This window comes from Mus caroli, unplaced genomic scaffold, assembly GCF_978045245.1.
Source record: "Mus caroli unplaced genomic scaffold, Mus_caroli_1 scaffold_1, whole genome shotgun sequence".
In the NCBI taxonomy this organism is placed as follows: Eukaryota; Metazoa; Chordata; class Mammalia; order Rodentia; family Muridae; genus Mus; species Mus caroli.
This window is the reverse complement of record NW_028227256.1, coordinates 49,975,646-49,994,341: the sequence shown is the minus strand read 5'-3', so window position 1 is coordinate 49,994,341 and position 18,696 is coordinate 49,975,646. Positions and strand designations below refer to the sequence as shown.

The 18,696-nt window shown below is 39.3% G+C and overlaps 1 protein-coding gene across 4 annotated transcripts in view; it reads left to right on the top strand.

Moving 5' to 3' along the window:
* The first annotated feature begins 743 nt into the window (after window positions 1-743).
* The window catches only part of LOC110302872 (uncharacterized), a 32,809-nt gene continuing 14,856 nt past the window's right edge, over window positions 744-18,696 (top strand). For 2 of the 4 annotated variants that reach the window (XM_021173657.2, XM_021173665.2), the window contains exons 1-7: window positions 744-806; window positions 4,041-4,116; window positions 6,897-6,946; window positions 7,549-7,601; window positions 10,763-10,820; window positions 18,086-18,156; window positions 18,287-18,309. In XM_021173657.2, the coding sequence (XP_021029316.1) occupies window positions 759-806; window positions 4,041-4,116; window positions 6,897-6,946; window positions 7,549-7,601; window positions 10,763-10,820; window positions 18,086-18,156; window positions 18,287-18,309 (379 nt within the window). In that variant the 5' untranslated portion in view covers window positions 744-758. The other 2 variants (XM_085837919.1, XM_085837966.1) reach the window with 2 other exon arrangements.

Genomic DNA, 18,696 nt, shown 5'->3' with positions numbered 1-18,696 from the left:
ATCTCTTCTGGCAGGATCTCTCACTGTTTTTCTGCCAGGCTGTCTGGCCATTACTGAGTTTACAGGCTCACACTACCAACCCAGCTTTTCTCTCCATGTTGTGTGTGTTGAGGCAGGGAAGCTGGGGATCAGAACTCAATTCCATTCATAGGAAATGCCCCTACCTTAGAGCCACCTTCCAGGCCCAGTTAATCCTCTTCACCAAGAAACAGAAGAAATTGCATCATACATCGCACTACCCCTGAACACCACCAATAAATGTGGATTCATTTTCTAGGTAAATCAGATCGGCCCTACCTACCACAGTGGTTTCTCGAGTAGAGAAACTAATTTTTGTATTTCTCATCTGAGCATCAGTTTGGGCTTGCAGATACTATCAACACTCATGACAAGACAGAGTGTCCTTATTAACAGATGACTTACCGTGAAAAATGGGTCAAAAGGGGCCTCAGGGCCCACAAAGTACAAGTATTTGATAGTAGGGGTGATATAAGACATTCCTTGACGCCACTTTGACAAATGCTTCTAGAGGAAATGTACTCGGTCCACAACATCTCTTGACTACTTTGGAGCAATTAGGGTATGGGAGCTGCCTGCTGTTCTCATGGTTGTAGTTAGGTCAGCCAAGTTTTGTTACCGGCTCTTGGCTCTGTTGGTTGTAGCCTACCTTCCAAGAGCTCCCCTCCCCCTCCCCCTCCCCCTCCCCCAGGAGGCCCCTCCCCCCTCAATCCCAGCAACACCCACGCGCCCTGCACAATATGGCTGGAGCAGGCAGCAACGGAGAGGCCCTGGCTACCCGGATGGAGGTAACGGCTGGGGTTTGGGAGAACCGAGCAGGATGTTAAGGATGGGTAAGAAATATCCCGAGAGAAAGGTCCTAAATTACTCACTCCTCCTCTAGGGTTCATTGTCCTAAGCTGGAGAAATGGAAGACTTTTAAATGTCATTTTCCCAGAGCACTGTTGGTATCAAAATGTGTTTATAATGGTCGGGTCGTCATGGTGCTTACACCCACATGGAAGCCTTCTGGAGGTGAGGCCTACGGGTCTCTTTTGTACAAATACTTTGCCAGAGCAGAAGCCAGGAGTGGTGTAATCAAGTCTATGGCATTTTAGGATAGTTACACAGTTAAAAGTGTTGGGTTAAACTTAGATGAACAAGTCCTTGTTTTCCTTGATTATTTAAAGCCCTCAACCCCACCCCCTGCTTGTTTTTGGTTTCTCTGTGTAGCTTGGCTGTCCTGGAACTTTCTCTGTATACCAGGCTCTGGCTTCAAACTCAGATTCACCTGCTCTGCCTCCCGAGTACTGGGATTAAAAGAGTGCACTGCCACCACCCGGTTTTCTCGATTATTTAGTTGTGATTTTATATAAACTTTGTGGCTTGGGTTGCAGTCACTGGAACCCATACCTCTACAGCAAACGTTTCTCACTAAAAGTGTAAAGAAAATGTTTTCCCCTGTTTATTTTCATCATATGTTTGCAAGATCTCTCCAGTCTCATAAAAGGTGGAAGAGAGGAGTGAACGCCCTTAAAATCAGGTTAGGGCTTACGCATAGAAAGTAGGTTAACTTGACAATTCCAACTGCAAAAGAAAATGCTAGTGGGACACAAACAAAACACTGGTGGCATACTAGTTGGAGCACTGGTTGGAGCTCAGCTGCAGAGCATTTGCTTAGCATGAACAAATGATCAAGTCTCTGGACTTGGTTCCCAGCATGACCATCCCCTCGAAAAAATGGAATTAGATATCCAAGGAAAGACAGTATCCATGAAGTCATAGACACCAGTAAGGCTTTGTGATGTTACCCAGTCAGCTGTACACATAAGAAAACAAAAGTGCAGATGATTCACTTGAGTGCCCACAAATAACATTACACATCATTTCTCCTCTTGACGCTATTATTAGTGACACGGAGAAAGGTATTAAAAGAAAATAGTGACTTTTACTGCAGAGCCAAATGAAAATACTTGAGATTGTCAACAGCTTTCTACGTTCATTAGCACAGATAATGAAAAGTTAATTTTAAGTTGGAGCTGGGCTACCAGACCTGTATGTAACCCCAGTTACTCAAGAGGATGAGGCAAGATTGAAAATTCAAGGTCTGTGCAAATTAGCAAGACTCTTGTCTCAAAAAATTTAAAACAGTGGTAGGAAGCTAGTGATACAGGTCAATGGTAGGACACTTAAGTGAGGGTTAGATCCTGGATGGGTTCCCATTACACTGAACTAGTGTGCGTATGTGTGTGTGTGTACTTCAAAACCTTCACTATTCAGAAATGCTAAGGAGCCAGCCTCCAACCTGGACTCTTAGAAAACCACTCTAAGGTTCTTTTCTGTTTCCTTGATTCGGCTTTTTCCTGTTGTATCAATACCTATCAAAATTGGGCTCATTACATGATGGGCTTGTTAGGCATATATCCAGAGTTTCAGACTGGGGGGATAGGGTGGATGTAGGACCAATATGTCATTTATGACAACTTCCCAGGTAATGCTGGAGCTCCTGGTGGAAATGCTATAGGTGGAGAGGCACTACCCATGTCTGTGGACACAGGTTCCCTTAGACTCTCAAGTCAATTTCTTTAGCCTTTGCTTTTGGTTTCTGATACATCCTATCTCATATCCATAAAAAAACAAAAAACAACAACAACAAAAAAAACCTGGAGGCTTTTTATTCCTGCTAAATTTTGATTGAAATCCACTATTTCAATCAAAATTTAAAGTAGGGGTTAGACAATCTCACAACTATGCTGTGATAGATGATGATCTGCTAAGCTCTGACAGATGTAAACATGATCCCCAAATCCAGGGTCATTTCTAACAACCTGTAACCTGTCTACTTCATCTTGAACATTCAGCAACATCTGGAAACACTTTTCCCCCAGCAAATAATAACTGCATTATTATTCATACTTAAAATCTCTGAATTAGTGCGCTTTTCACAAGTTTTTAAATTATCAGTGGATCTAGATTCCCAGTGTCCTCAAGAAGAAGACTCAAAGTCTTAAAAATTCTCAATCTCTAGTTGTATATCCATTTATGTTGAGTGGTACCAGTGTCAACACTCAGTGTGGGATGAGAAGGTGTACCTCAGCCTCTAGAGAGGCAAAATGGTTGAATGCTAGTACTCTGGTGAGGTTGAAGTTATGTACTGTGTTGCATGAGCAGAAGGTGTCCACTGTTAGCATACACAGAGAGGGCACACAGCCAATGCAAAGAATCCTACTGAAGAAATTATTGAGCTGACTCTTACAGTTGATAAGAGATAACCCAGGAGGAGAATGGGAAGAAATGGGTTGGTGTATGAGGACAACAGTGTTTGCAAGTGTGAGAGAGTGCAAGGAATGATCCAGGCAGAAACTGAGCTATGACCATCAGCACTGCCCTGATTAGATAAGGTCTCAGGCCTATAAGGACTGGGGAAGGCTTCTTTTCTGCTGACTGAAAAGGTAATAAAAACTTTAGACACAGACTACAAAAAAGCAAAATAAGATTGAGAACATTTTAGCCAAATTATTGGGAACTTATGCTTGAAATTTTAGAGTTTGAGGGATCCAAACGAAAAGGTTTAAAAGCTCTACAGAAACAAAATTCATATGAGACTCGATGAGGCTGTCACCACTTTGCACAATTTCCATTTAGGTTCTGCAGGTACCTAAATGACACAAGAGAGTGCAAAGAGGCCCTTTCCTCAGCTCCTGCTAACTTACTTGATAAGAAATCCCTAGAAGAGCTAACCATCCTAATGGCAACACAGGCAAGGAAAGCCATCCTATACCCCACTTTTTAAAGCATGTTTAATTTTAAACTGAATTTGCACTAGAAGTCTTCTGGAAGCCAACCTAAACTTCATAGCTATTCTTTAAGTAGACCAGTTCATTAATAATAAGGAACCTAAACATGCAAGTATAATTTTGTGGGTACCATTTATATAGAGATGCTTAATACCAATAACTGGCAATCCAATTAATCATTAAAGCTAGACTTACCTGATTTTTAAAGTACTTTCTGTTAGATATTTTAATTGTTTTCTAATTTAGATCATAGAGATGAATGACAAGTTAAGAAACAGGCAAGAAATTGTGAATGGACTGAACATATTTTTGGAAGAAAATGGTATGTTTGCTTAAGTGAATTTACATTTCTTTAAAACTTAAGAAAATGTTATTTTTTAAAGAACTGTTCTGTTTTTAACCTGCTTTCGATTCATCTACAGATAGTGAATTCCCGTTGTTTAAAAATCAAAACCACCCCAGGGCTGTACTGCCAAGGTGACCTCAAGTCACCATAGCAAATTTATGTTTCTACATAGACATCAACACACATTTGTAAGGTGTTCTTTTCACCTTTTCCTTGTATTTCGACTTAGCTTTCTTGGTCATATAAAAAATTATAGTATTATAGGTTAATACACTTTATCACATACCTAGAGATGATAAACAAGATTTTTCTCTTCATAAACAGCTTTCTGTCTGTCTCTGTTTCTGCCTCTGTCTCCTTCTCTGCCTCCCTCTCCCTCTTTCTTTCTCTTCCCTGCCCCACAAAGTCTATGTAACCCAAGCTAATCCACAATCCTGCTTCAGCATCCCAGGGGCTAGGTGAGATCCCCAATATGCTCTCCTTAACACATACACATAACTTTTATATTATCAGAGATTCTGTTGGATCAGTCTCATTTCGTCTCCATCCCCTGTCAACTCTCTCCTTAAAAACAAACAAAATGCACAGTGCTCCACCCTCGGTGCTAAAAGCCAACTTCCCTAAGTTTCTGGAGATAACAGTTTACCTCTCAAATGCACACATAAATCACTGAGCATGTTCTCGCTGAGATCTGGGGTAGGGTGTGATTGTCCACACTCTGCTGAGTGCCCACATTAATGCTGTTGTTGTTACTGAGAGTTTACACTTGGTATAATTAGGTGTGCATAATGGAGTATTAAGTTCTTGATGTAGAGCATAGATGCATTGAAATACAAATATATACTGAAAGTTAAATAGATTTACAATTGCCGACTCATGAGCCACCTGATTTTTCTCTTCAATTTAATCTCTCTGAATGTCATTGTGGGTGGGATGGTAATACAAGTAGAAAGATATTAATATTACTGTGCATGAAGGATATTTTAGTCTTTTCCTAATGTGAAATATTTTAGTTATACTTCTTAAATTACCTTTCATGAAACAGCCAAAGTAGGTGTTTTTTCTATTTAACCTGTATATGGTGGTGAGTTTATATCAATGTATTTCTTTTTATCCTCAACTAAAGTCTTGAAATTCACTAAACTCATTGAATAGGCGGTGGACATTTTCTTATCAAGTTGAGATCTGTTTCCTCTCAGATTGTGTTATCTAGTCTTGCTTTCCTTATGTCTATATCTGACATTACATTTTATTTATGTAACCCTGCTTCTATTTATAGTTTTTCTCTGTGCCTACTTATTATTATATAACACCCTATAATATGTTATATTATGATCTATCAATATCATTATTACAACATTAATATTGTTAACTTACATAATGTACTAATAAGACCATACTGTGGAGATAGTATGTAGAAAAATATACCCATGTAACATCATAAGACATATATTATATAGCATATTGTAATATGTTAATATTTTATGTGTAAAATAACCTTTTAGTGGGAAAATTTTAAGTGTCTAAAATTGCCTCTCATACTTCATTTCAAATATGCTCAGAGTGTGGCTCATACTTTACCTACTATGTGTAAGAGCCTGATTAGATCTCCAACAGCAAAAAATGATGATTATGATAATGATTTCAAATGTCAAAAATATTTATGCTTTTCCTGTATTTAAGAATTTAAAGACATATTTAAACATCCTCTTAACCAAGAAGTACCAATTGACATTTAGGGAATTTAGACAAAAATGCAAAGTATTAAGTACTAAATATTAAGATATTTCAATACTGAATTCAGGTCAATTGGAAGAATAAAATGAATGAAAGAGAAATAAACTTTGAAAGAAAAGGTGACTTGAATACTATTTTTTAAAAATATATATGTAGTGGGTTGTAATTAGTGAATAAATAAAATTATATTAAAACAGTAACATAATCACAGGTACTGTCATTTAGCACTTAGGAGACAGAGGCAGGCGGATCTCTCTGAGTTTGATGCCAGCCTGGTCTATATAGTGAATTCCAGGGCATCCCTGGCTAAGTAGAGAGGCTTTGTCTCAAAACTAACAAAAAACAAAAAGCAAACAAAAAAAAACCAGTGACATAGTTGGAAATCCTCAGATTCAACAGCAAAGGCAAAAGAGATAACAAAATACAGAAAAAAAAGGAAGTTGAGAATCTGAGTGGGAAAATGGGAGTTTTAGAAAAAGAGAGGGTGGAGGGAAACCTGTTTAGAGTCGAGTTGCCAGAAAAGTTTTCTTTTTTCTTTTTCCCATTGCATCTCACAATATTCTGCACTAGTTCTTCACCTGGTGCCAGACACTCTTGGTCAAAATTCCCTGGTGCTTTTGCTTCGTTACCACTTCTGTCATGCCTGTGTCCTCATACAGGTGCTTTGCACAAAAGTTTGTGACTTTACCTCTGTCTCCCACTTGACAGAGACCCAACCAGAGGGCAGTCTATAGCTATTCGTGTTTGGGTGATGACCCTCTGCCTCCTCTCTCCCTCAGTGCTTCTCTAGCTCCCCATGCCCTGTGGGAAGAAAGTCACAGGAAGTAAGAGTCCAGATTCATTGGGAACTGAATATGAGTAGACTTGGGTGTGAAGCCAAAGCTTTCCCCTTCCGGAGCAGGGAGGTGCCATGGTTGCAGAATGAACTGACTCAGCCTGGGGTGGGAGGTCTGCTAAAACTCCTCTTGTTACTGTACATACTTCAGCTATCTCATGTTCGTTATATTCTTTCAACATAGAAGAAGAAGCCTATTTAGAAGAACTGGAAGAAGAATCCGACATGTTTGAGGTATAAACCTATTTATAAACGGGAATTCTATTAAAGTTTAAAAAAAAACCTCTCCATTTTCTTGTTCTGACACCTGCCCAGTAAGATGTGTTAATGACATTAGGATTGCAGTGGCTCCACTTAACAGCAGTGAGAGTCTGTTATACTTGGATGTTTGGTGTTTGTATAAATTTGCCCTGATTCTGATACTTGTCTGAACACAGTGTATATTTTGTTATCGTCCTCTGTGCCGCTGCTTTTTCATGTTGTACTTTTTTCCAGATTTCATATGGATCCAGATATTTTGAGATCTTCTGTTTCTTTTCTCCTGGTCTATAGCTATACTTTCCATTAATTTGATTAAGGTTAAGGGTCAAAGTAGAACAAATCAGACAGATGTGATCTCTGTCAGTACAAATCATACTCAGATACTATCTATCTTAAAAGAGAAAACATGCATGAGTGTGTATGAGAGTTGAGTTTTTAGAGGAATGGGCTTGTCAGCTTACCTTCCAAGGCCTGGGTTTCATGAAAGTTGCAGATGTATCATTACTCTGGGAAGAAGGTCCTTCCTGCCTTGTGCTGCTGCTGTCTTTCACACTGTGTGTCTCTTTTCTCTGAAGGAGGAAGAAACTGAAGCTCTGAATGAAGATGGTTCCAAAGAAGCACACAATACGTCAGTGAGATACATACCTTTCTGCAAAATCTATAACTTTTTATCAAATATATAACACAATAGTTCCTGACATTCCAGAGTCAGTGATAAGAGTCTGCTGCAATTGGACCTCAGAGGTGGACAGCCTTGGGGCTCACTTTCAGTCTTATCCATTTCTAGCTATGCCTCTGTGGAGATAATATTTGCCTCCCAGTGTATAAAGAGGATATGAGATGAAAGGCAGAGGCTAGAAGAATGCTCAACACATGCTGCTCAATGACAGTTCACACTTTCTCTCTCGGTTCATCTTGTTTTCAGGGGACGTTTACATTGAAAAAGCAAAGCATTATTGTTTTTAGATGTGGTGTCTGCCATTGTACACCTAAGTGTAGCATTCCTTTAGTTTCGGGAACGTTATTCATGTTGTGTTGCAGGATTGTGTTCCAGCTTCAGAGTTAGATATAAGAATGTTCAGGATGCATTACAGTTGACATGAAATCAATGGGAGACCTGTATGTGGTTAAAAGTGTGTGTATACACACACACATATATAATTCTATAAGGTGGGCTTTTGGATATGTATATTTCAATGGAATTATAATCTTCAAGTAAAATAGACCAAAAAAAACATTTTAAAGGTCTATTTCAAAGAATTTAAAACATTTGATAAAATTTTCTTACCTTTTGCTTCTCAAATTCTTCTCATCCTAGTCCAGCTTTGGAACACACTGCTGCAGCATTCGATGACATAGGTTTTTTTTAATAGATTGAAGAATGTCACTAGCATTCACTGTCTTGCTGATAGTTCTTAATTGTAATAGTAAATTTTCTTATGGTCTGTAAGTCCTTGAGCTTCTGTGCGCGTTTTAGCCTCATTTCCAGCACTTTTTTCCCCTCCTGTACTTGAATCTTGGCACACTAATTTTCTCTAAGTTTTCTCTCTTCTTTCCCATGTCTCTTTTTAGACTATGTTAGATAGCTAGGCAAGAACTTGTAACTCTGGAGGCAGTTGACAATAGATCCAGGCCTTCTGATCAGTTTTGGGCCCCACCTTCCAACATGTAGTCCTTTCCTCTCTGTCGTTCTGTTTTCCTTGTAGATACTGGCCCAAGCCTTCACTGCTTTTTCCTTGCACCCTGGGCTTCCCCCATCCATCCCCTCATCCCCTCCATCCCCCATCATCTCCTCATCCCCTCCATCCCCCATCCATCCCCTCATACCTTCCACCCTCCACCCATCCCCTCATACCCTCCATCCCCCACCCATCCCCTCATACCCTCCATCCCCCATCATCTCCTCATCCCCTCCATTCCCCATCCATCCCCTCATACCCTCCATCCCCCATCCATCCCCTCATCCCCTCCATCCCCCATCATCTCCTCATCCCCTCCATCCCCCATCCATCCCCTCATACCTTCCACCCTCTACCCATCCCCTCATCCCCTCCATCCTCCACCCATCCCCTCATCCCCTCCATCCTCCACTCATCCCCTCATACCCTCCATCCCTCATCCATCCCCTCATCCCCTCCATTCCCCATCCATCCCCTCATCCCCTCCATTCCCCATCCATCCCCTCATCCCCTCCATTCCCCATCCATCCCCTCATCCCCTCCATCCCCCATCCATCCCCTCATACCCTCCATCCCCCATCATCTCCTCATCCCCTCCATCTCCCATCCATCCCCTCATACCCTCCATCCCCCATCCATTCCCTCATCCCTTCCACCCCCATCCATCCCCTCATCCCCTCCATCCCCCATCATCTCCTCATCCCCTCCATCCCCCATCCATCCCCTCATACCCTCCACCCTCCACCCATCCCCTCATACCCTCCATCCCCCACCCATCCCCTCATACCCTCCATCCCCCATCCATCCCCTCATCCCCTCCATCCCCCATCATCTCCTCATCCCCTCCATTCCCCATCCATCCCCTCATCCCCTCCATTCCCCATCCATCCCCTCATACCCTCCATCCCCCATCCATCCCCTCATACCCTCCATCCCCCATCCATCCCCCATCATCTCCTCATCCCCTCCATCCCCCATCCATCCCCTGATAACCTCCATCCCCCATCCATCCCCTGATAACCTCCATCCCCCATCCATCCCTTTATACCCTCCATCCCCATTCATCCCTTCAAACCCTCCATCCAGCTTCTTGCTAACTTTTGCTGCACAGTGTGCAGTGTGCAGCTTTCTTGGTTCCAAACTCAAAAAGATGTTTTTCCTTTCTTTCCTCTGACTCCCTTCTCCTGACATCCACCAAGATGCACAGCTTGCCTGTCCTGTTTTTATCTCAAGTTTTAATAAAAAAAAAAAAAAAAAGACTTTGTGCTTCCTATCTGTTCTGTTTCTAAGTTCTTTTATTAATTACAATAAGAACCCAGAAGGGAACCCCAATTTCCCTGGTACTTTCCCCTACCTAATTTCGCTTGTTGTATACTACCTTAAGCCCAAAGCCAGCCAGCAGATTTTTACTCCACTAGACTCAGAATTCATATTCATTCTTGGAAATCCCTAAGGACTTCCTGGACAATCTGGGCACCTGTTTGGTATGTTTTCATAGAATCTTACACATACTTTTTCATCCCTACTGTCTAATTTAATTTTGCATCATTCTATTACACATTTATTTACATATAGTTCCCCTAAACATATTTATTTCCTCATCACTTGTTTCTCCCATCTAAAATATCTAGATTTGCAGTAATGTCAATATTATTTAAATGTAATGTAATATGTAAAATAATTTTATGTATCTTCTTGCTCACTGAATGCTGATGCCCCCTGCAAGGAAATGGCAATTTTGGATTATTTCCTTATATGCCACACAACATCCTGGCATATTCAAGTCACTAAATAACATTTTCCTTATCTGTTTATTCATTTCACAAATAATTACTTGGTTTTGCTGTTATGTTCCAGGAGCCATTATAGGTTTTAGCAAATATAACTCAAAACCCATCCCAAAGTCCTGGCCCTTACAGATTTTATGTTCTTTGGTGAATGGATGTATTGATTAGTTAACTAGTATAAATTGCCTAAACCCTCAGGAAAATTTATTTACAAAACAGTTTCTCTTCTTTATGTCATTTGCTTACAATACTCAAAATGTTCATCTGAATTGTTATTATTCTAAATGTCATCTGAATTAACGTTACTTGTCTTTTTTTTTTAGTGTAAGAACATCTCATACAGTATCCCTCAGGAGTATTGCATCAATGACAGATGAAGAGGTTAGGCTTAATTAAGTAATTTGTCAAACGTTAGGAACTTGGAGGTAGAAAACTTAAAGTGTTGTTAATTACTACTAAAATGTTCTTTCAGAAATACAAGTAATGTGAGAATTATCATGGGCTCCTCACATGTGTGTGTATATATATATATATATATAAAACATTTTATGTGTCACAAGAGCAGCCTCTCCCTCTATCTTTCCATCATTCTCTGTTTATATATTTATATATGTACACACATATGCACATATACATGGATGTGTACATCACTCTAGTTATAAGTGCTTTTGTCCATGTGTGACTGCTGGCAAGTCTTCTGAACTTCATTATTATGTATGAAGTATTGTAGACATACAGAAAATTCAAGGCATCCGTGCTCAACACAAAGGTGTAGCTGGTATTCTGCATTATCTTTAAACTCAAGGATAGCATGTATTTAGCCTGTGAGCTTATCAGAACTGCAGTCTCAGGACCATACTGACCACCCATGTTACTGAATCCTAAACTACATTTGCACAAAATCTGTTCTTTGCAGGTTTTCCTTTTAAAAAGGAAAAAAAAAAATGCATTGCTTACCACTTCCCTCTCCTTCGAATTTTACTCCACTGCCTCCCACTGTGCCTTGGGTTAACAGCAGTCCTCAGCTGACATAGTATATTTTTTACTTCCAGAGTATATTTTTTACTCTTATGTTTTAATGAACTCAAAGCAAGTCAGGTAATATCCCTAGCCACAGGAAAAAAATTTATGCACTTTAATTTATTTATTTACAGTTCTGGTGACTGAACCCAGGCCTTGTGCATGCTAGGGAAGCAATGTGTCACCAAACTATACCTCTACCCATTGTTCATATTGTTGTTATGTAGGTTTATATGTGTGTGTGTATATGTGTGTATGCATATTTTTCTTTTCTTTTTTTTTTGGGGGGGGGTGGGGTTCAATATAGGGTTTCTCTGTATAGCCCTGGCTGTCCTGGTACTCACTTTGTAGACCATGCTAGCCTAGAACTCAGAAATCTGCCTGCCCCTGCCTTCCGAGTGCTGGGATTAAAGGCGTGCGCCACCACGCCCGGCTATATTTTTCTTTTACTTTTTTAATTAATTAATTTTTTACACTCCATATTTTATTCCCCCTATCTACCTACCCTTTGACTGTTACACATCCCATGCCTCCTCCCCACCCCCTGTCTCCATAAGGATGTCCTCACCCCCCCCCCCATGCCACCTGTGATGGTTTGTATATTCTTGGATCAGGGAATGGCACCATTTGGAGGTGTGGCCTTGTTGGAATAGGTGTGACCTGGTTGGAGGAGGTGTGTCACTGTGGGTGTGTGCATACGATCCTCACCCTAGTTTCCTGGAAGTCAGTCTTCTACTAGCAGCCTTTGGATGAAGACGTAGAACTCTCAGCTCCTCCTGCACCATGCCTGCCTGGACACTGCCATGCTCCCACCTTGATGATAATGGACTGAACCTCTGAACCTGTAAGCCAGCTTCAGTTAAATATTGTTTTTTATAAGACTTGCCTTGGTCATGGTGTCTGTTCACAGCAGTAAAACCCTAACTGATACACCACCTGACCTCTAAACTCCCTGAGACCTCCAATCTTTTGAGGGTTAGGTGCATCATCTCTGAATAAACACAGACCCGGCAGTCCTCTACTGTACGTGTGTTGGGGGCCTCATATCAGCTGGTGAATGCTGCCTGTTTGGTGGTCCAGTGCTTGGCAGATCTCAGGGGTCCAGATTAATTGAGATTGCTGGTCCTCCTACAGGATCACCCTTCTCCTCAGCTTCTTTCAGCCTTCCCTAATTCAACCAAATGGATCAGCAGAATCTGTCCATTGGTTGGATACAAATATCTGAATCTAACTCTTTGAGCTGCTTGTTGGGTCTTCTGAAGTGCAGTCATGCTAGGTCCCTTTTTGTGAGCACTCCATAGCCTCAGTAATAGTGTCAGGCCTTGGGACTGCCACTTGAGGTGGATCCCACTTGGGGCCTGTCACTGGACCTTCTATTCCTCAGGCTCCCCTCTATTTCCATCCCTGTAATTCTTTCAGACAGGAACAATTATGGGTCACAGTTGTGACTGTGGGGTGACAACCCTATCCCTCACTTGATGTCCTGTCTTCCTGCTGGAGGTGGGCTCTATAAGTTCCCTCCCCCTACTGTCAGGCATTTCATCTAAGGTCCCTCCCTTTGAGTCCTGAGAGTGTCTCATCTCTCAGATCTCTGGTGCATTCTGGAGGGTCACCCCAAGCTCTTATCTCCCAAGGCTGCCTGTTTCCATTCATTCTGCTGGCCCTCAGGGCTTCAGTCCTTTTTCCTCAACCAGTATCAGATCAGGTTCTTCCCTCCCCCATTCTCTTCCACCACCACTCCCTCTCTCCCCACTTGTGATTGCTTTCTTCTCCCTCCCAAGTGGGACTGAGAGGTCCTCACTTGGCCATTTCAGTATCTTGACCTTTTTGAGTTCTGTGGACTGTATTTGGGTATTCTGTACTTTTGTTTTAGGCAGTGGTGTAACATCCACTTATTAGTGAGTACATACTATGCATATCCTTTTGCGTCTGAGTTACCTCACTCAGGATGATATTTTCTAGTTCCATGTATTTGCCTGCAAAATTCAGGATGTCCTCATTCTTAATAGCTGAGTAGTATTCCATTGTGTAAATGAATCACATTTTCTGTATCCATTCTTCTGTTGTGGGACATCTGTTTTGTTTCCAGCTTCTGGCTATCATGAATAATTGCCACTAGGAACATAGTGAAACACATGCCCCTGAGGCATGGTGGGGCATATTTTGGGTATATTCCCAAGAGTGGTATAGCTAGGTCTTCAGGTAGATCTATTTCCAGTTTTGTGAGGAGCCTCCAGATTGATTTCCAGAGTGATTGTACCAATTTGCAATCCTACCAGCAATGGAGGAGTGTTCCTCTTTCTCCACATTCTCTCCAACATGTGTTGTCACCTGAGGTTTTGCTCCTAGCCATTCTGATTGGTGTAAGGTGAAATCTCAAGGTCCTTTGGATTTACATTTCTCTGACCCCTAAGGACTTTGAACATTTCTTTAGATGCTTCTCAGCCATTCGAGAGTCTTCAGTTATGAAACTGGTTTAGTTCTATACCCCAATTTTTGATTCAGTTGTTTGGTTTTTTTGGTGGTTAGCTTCTTGAGTTCTTTATGTATTTTGGATATTAGTCCTCTCTTGGATGTAGGGTTAGTAAAGATTTTTTTCCCCAATCTGTAGGTTGCTGATTTGTCTTATTGACTATGTCCTTTGCCTTACAGAAGCTTTCCAGTTTCATGAGGTCCCATTTATCATTTCTTGATCTTAGAGCATGAGCCATTTGAGTTCTGTTTAGGAAACTTTTCTCTGTGCCAATGAGTTCAAGGCTCTTTCCCACTTTCTCGTCTATTAGATTCAGTGTACCTGGTTTTATGTTGAGGTTTTTGATCCACTTGGACTCGAGCTTTGTGCAAGGTGACAAATATGGGTCCATTTTCATTTTTCTACATACAGACAGCCAGTTAGACCAGCACCATTTATTGAAGATGCTTTTTTTTTTTCCCATCGTATATTTTTGGCTTCTTTGTCAAAGATCAACTGTCTGTAAGTGTGTGGTTTTATTTCTGGGTCTTCCATTCTATTCCATTGATCAACGTGTCTGTCTCTGTACCAATAATATACAGTTCTTATCTCTATTGCTCTGTAGTAAACTTGAGGTCAGGGATGGTGATTCCCCCAGCTGTTCTTTTATTGTTAAGAACTGCTTTCACTATTCTGGGTTTTTTTGCCTTTCCAGATGAATTTGAGAATTGCTCTTTCCAAGTCTTTGAAGAATTTTGTTGGGATTTTGATGGGGATTGAATTGAATCTATAGATTGCCTTTGGTAGGATGGCCATTTTTACTATGTTAATTCTGCCAATCTATGAGCATGGGAGTTCTCTCAATTTTCTGAGATCATTGTCGATTTCTTTCTTGAGAGACTTGAAGTTATTATCATACAGGTCTTTCACTTGTTTGGTTAGAGTTACCCAAGATATTTTATATTATTTGTAGCTATTGTGAAGGGAGTAGTTCCCCCAATTTCTTTCTCAGCCTGTGTATCATTTGTATAAAGGAAGGCTACTGATTTATTTGAGTTAATTTTATATTCAGCCCCTTTGATGAAGTTGTTTATCAGCTGTAGGAGTTCTCTGGTAGAATTTTTGGGGGTCTCATATGTATGCTATCATACCATCTCCAAATAGTGATACCATTATTTCTTCTTTGACAATTTGTATCCCCTTGATCTCTTTTTGTTGTCTTATTGTTCTAGCTAGCACTTTGAGTACTATATTGATTAGATATGGGAAGAGTGGGCATCCTTGTCTTGTCCCCAATTTCAGTGGTATTGCTTCAAGTATGTCTCCATTTAATTTGATATTAGCTGTTGGTTTGCTGTATATTGCCTTTATTATATTTAGGTATAGGCCTTGAACTCCTGATCTCTCCAATACTTTTAATATGAAGGGGTGTTGTATTTTGTCAAATGCTTTTTCTGCATCTAAGGAGATGATCATGTGATTTTTTTTTTCTGAGTTTGTTTATATAGTGGATTGCGTTGATGGATTTTGTACATTCAACCAACCTTGCATTCCTGGGATTAAGCCTACTTGATTCTGGTAAATGATGGTTTTGATGTGTTGTTAGTGTAAGATCTCTCCAGTTTCTTTACCAGGGCATTTAGTGCTATGGACTTTCTTTTTAGCACTGCTTTCATTGTGTCCCATAAGTTTGGATATGATGTGTCAAGATTTCTGTTAAATTCTAGAAAGTCTTTAATTTCTTTCTTTATTTCTTCCCTGACCAAGTTATCATTCAATAGTTTTTTAGTTTCTACATGTATGTGGGCTTTCTATTGTTTTTGCTGTTATTGAAGCTTAGCCTTAGGCCATGGTGGTCTGATAAGATGCATTTCAATCTTCTTATATCGGTTGAGGGTTGTTTTGGGACCAATTATATGGTTGATTTTGGAGAAGGTACCATGAGGTGCTGAGAAGGTATATTCTTTTCTTTTAGGGTGAAATGTTCTGTAGATATGTGTAAAATCCATTTTTTCATAACCTCTATTAATTTCATTGTATCTCTGTTTAGATTCTGTTTCAATGACCTGCCCATAGGTGAGAGTGGGATGTTGAAGTCTCACACTATTACAGTGTGTATTTTGAGCTTTAGTAAACTTTCTTTTACAAATGTGGTTGCTCTTGCTTTTGGGGCATAGATTTTCAGAATTGAGACTTTCTCTTGGTGGATTTTCACCTTGGTGAATATGAAGTGCCCTTCATCATGCTTGACAACTTTTGGTTGAAAGTCTATTTTACTGGATATTGGGATGACAACTATTGCTTGTTTCATGGGATCATTGCTTGGAACACCTTTTTCCATCCTTTTGCTCTGAGAAAGTGTCTGTCTGTGTTTTTGAGGTGTGTTTCTCGTATGCAACAAGATGCTAGGTCTGGTTTGCATATCCAGTCTGTTAGCTTATGTCTTTTTATAGGTGAGTTGAGTCCATTCATATTGAGGGATATTAAAGACAAATGACTGTTGGTTCCTGATATGTTTGTTTTTGTAGGAGGCTTTATGTGCTTGTGGTTCTTTCCTTTTGGCTTTGTTGTTTATCATTATTTTTCTTCTTACCTTTTATTTGGCCTTTATATAGATTTCTTGGAAAATATTAGCTCATGTTTCCTAGACCACTGCATTGAAATAACTGTCATCTTATGGGATAATAAAAGGGTTTGTAACACTCTCTCTTTGTTGATATATGATATCATTGAGGTTCTTTGAAAATGCATTCAACCTCATTTATGTAATAATTTTAAAATATTATATTCTATGATTTGAATGAGTGTGAGTGTATGTGTATGAGTGTGAGTGTGTGTATATGTTTTTATGAGTGTGCATGTGTGAATGTGTGTGTGAGTATATGTGTGAGAGTGTGTGTGAGTATATGTACACATATACCTTTATTTAAACTGCTGTCTTTATTAGCCTTCTTCTGTGTTGGATTTCCCTTTCATGTGAAATTCCCTTTTGCACATCACCCTCTTTGCCTCTTCCTTTATAATCTGTTATCCTGAAATCATTATATAAATTTCCCTGTCACCTTAACACATTCCACTTTAAGTTAACTCTACACTTAATTTAAACTGAATGTCTTTATTTAGATTATTCAGATATTCAGATTAATTTAAGGAGGTTTAAGCATTATTTTATATATTTATTTATATATTTATAAATAGATATTGTTATATAATATATATATGCAGAAAAACTTAAAAGCAAAAAAGGAAAGCACCATCAAAATTCCTACCCTTACACAATTTCTGTATAACTGGACATTTTTCTGTGAGCCTGAATGATACTCATAAATTAGCATTGTATCAAATATTCTCTGGCTTTTAAGTAAGTGTAGATTAGAGTCAATATTTAATCATAGCCTTTCATTATGTAGATTTGATATAACAATAGCATTAAGTTGCTTCTTTGTAAAATGGAGATAACAAACTCGTAAGTTTATTGAAAATATTAAATACCAGTATTAAAATGTAAATATGAAGAAATGCATCAAACATTTAACACCATGGTAAACCGATGGCATTTATCAGTAAATAAGTTCTTACTGCTAACTGCTTTACAATTAACATTGGTGAGTTAATATATCTGTTTTTAGAACCATGGTTTTTATAGTTTTTGCTACCCAATAGTTTTTAAGATCTGATAGACAGTCGTTTTAACCTTCCTAGTGCTGCAACCCTTTGATGCAGATCCTCATTTTGTGTTGGGAACCCCCAACCATAAAATTATTTTCATCACTACTTCATAACTGTAATTTTGCTACTATTATGAATCATAATTTTTGAAAGTAGAGGTTTGCAGAGGAGTTGTGACCCACAGGTTCAAAACCACTGTGGTAGGGCAAGGTTTTATCATTTCTATTTCTGTAATATCCAAGAAGTATGTTTGTCTTTATGTTTGAAATTTTCATGTGTCCTTGGTTATGTTTCTGGCTAAGTTATGTAGTTATGTGAAGCCAGGCATTGGTCTTGATTATCCCATCTGTTATTTTCTCCCGAGAGTTATTATTGGAGACAGTCTCTAGTTTGAGTTTGGGGGCTTTATTTTTGTTTTGTTTTGTTTTGTTTTGTTTTGTTTTGATTTTGCTTCTACTGTCATCATTTCTTAAACTTATTCAATATTTTATTTATATATTTTCAGAGATTTAATATGAGAATTAAGAAGTTTGGTATTACAAGTAAAGAATTCAGAAAATCACCAGGGGCTTCTTGGTAATTCCTGCTTTTTTTAAAAAAACTAAAAGGTCTTGAATTTTTTTAAATGCACAATTTCAAATATTGGTTATTTGTTGCACAACTAGAAATTTCTCATACAACCTTTCTCTTTATTTTTCCCTTAAAGCTTTGGACTGCCTCTGTCAACTGGTATGTTCTGCCACTGTTTGGAGTATTGCATGAGTGCCAAATGAGCATGTGTGAAGCATCAGTACGTCTGTAATGATAAGTCTCCCAACCGGCTCTGCTCTAGGCCAGCCAGAGCAGACCCATGAGCAAAGCATCAGGGTACAACTCGGCTCTTTTATTTTTCACTATTGAACTTTTTGTTTGAATTGAGCCACTAGGAAGTACAGGGTTCTTTATTTAATCACATATCTTGGTGCATATATTCTGTATGTTCATTGTTAAAATGCAATAAATAAAAAATATCAATAATTACTTAAAAGATGATGAACAGGCTAAGGAGAAAGATTTTAATTAGTTATTAAGAGATAAGCAAGAAAGGAATTAATGTAAATTAAAGGATAGATATTA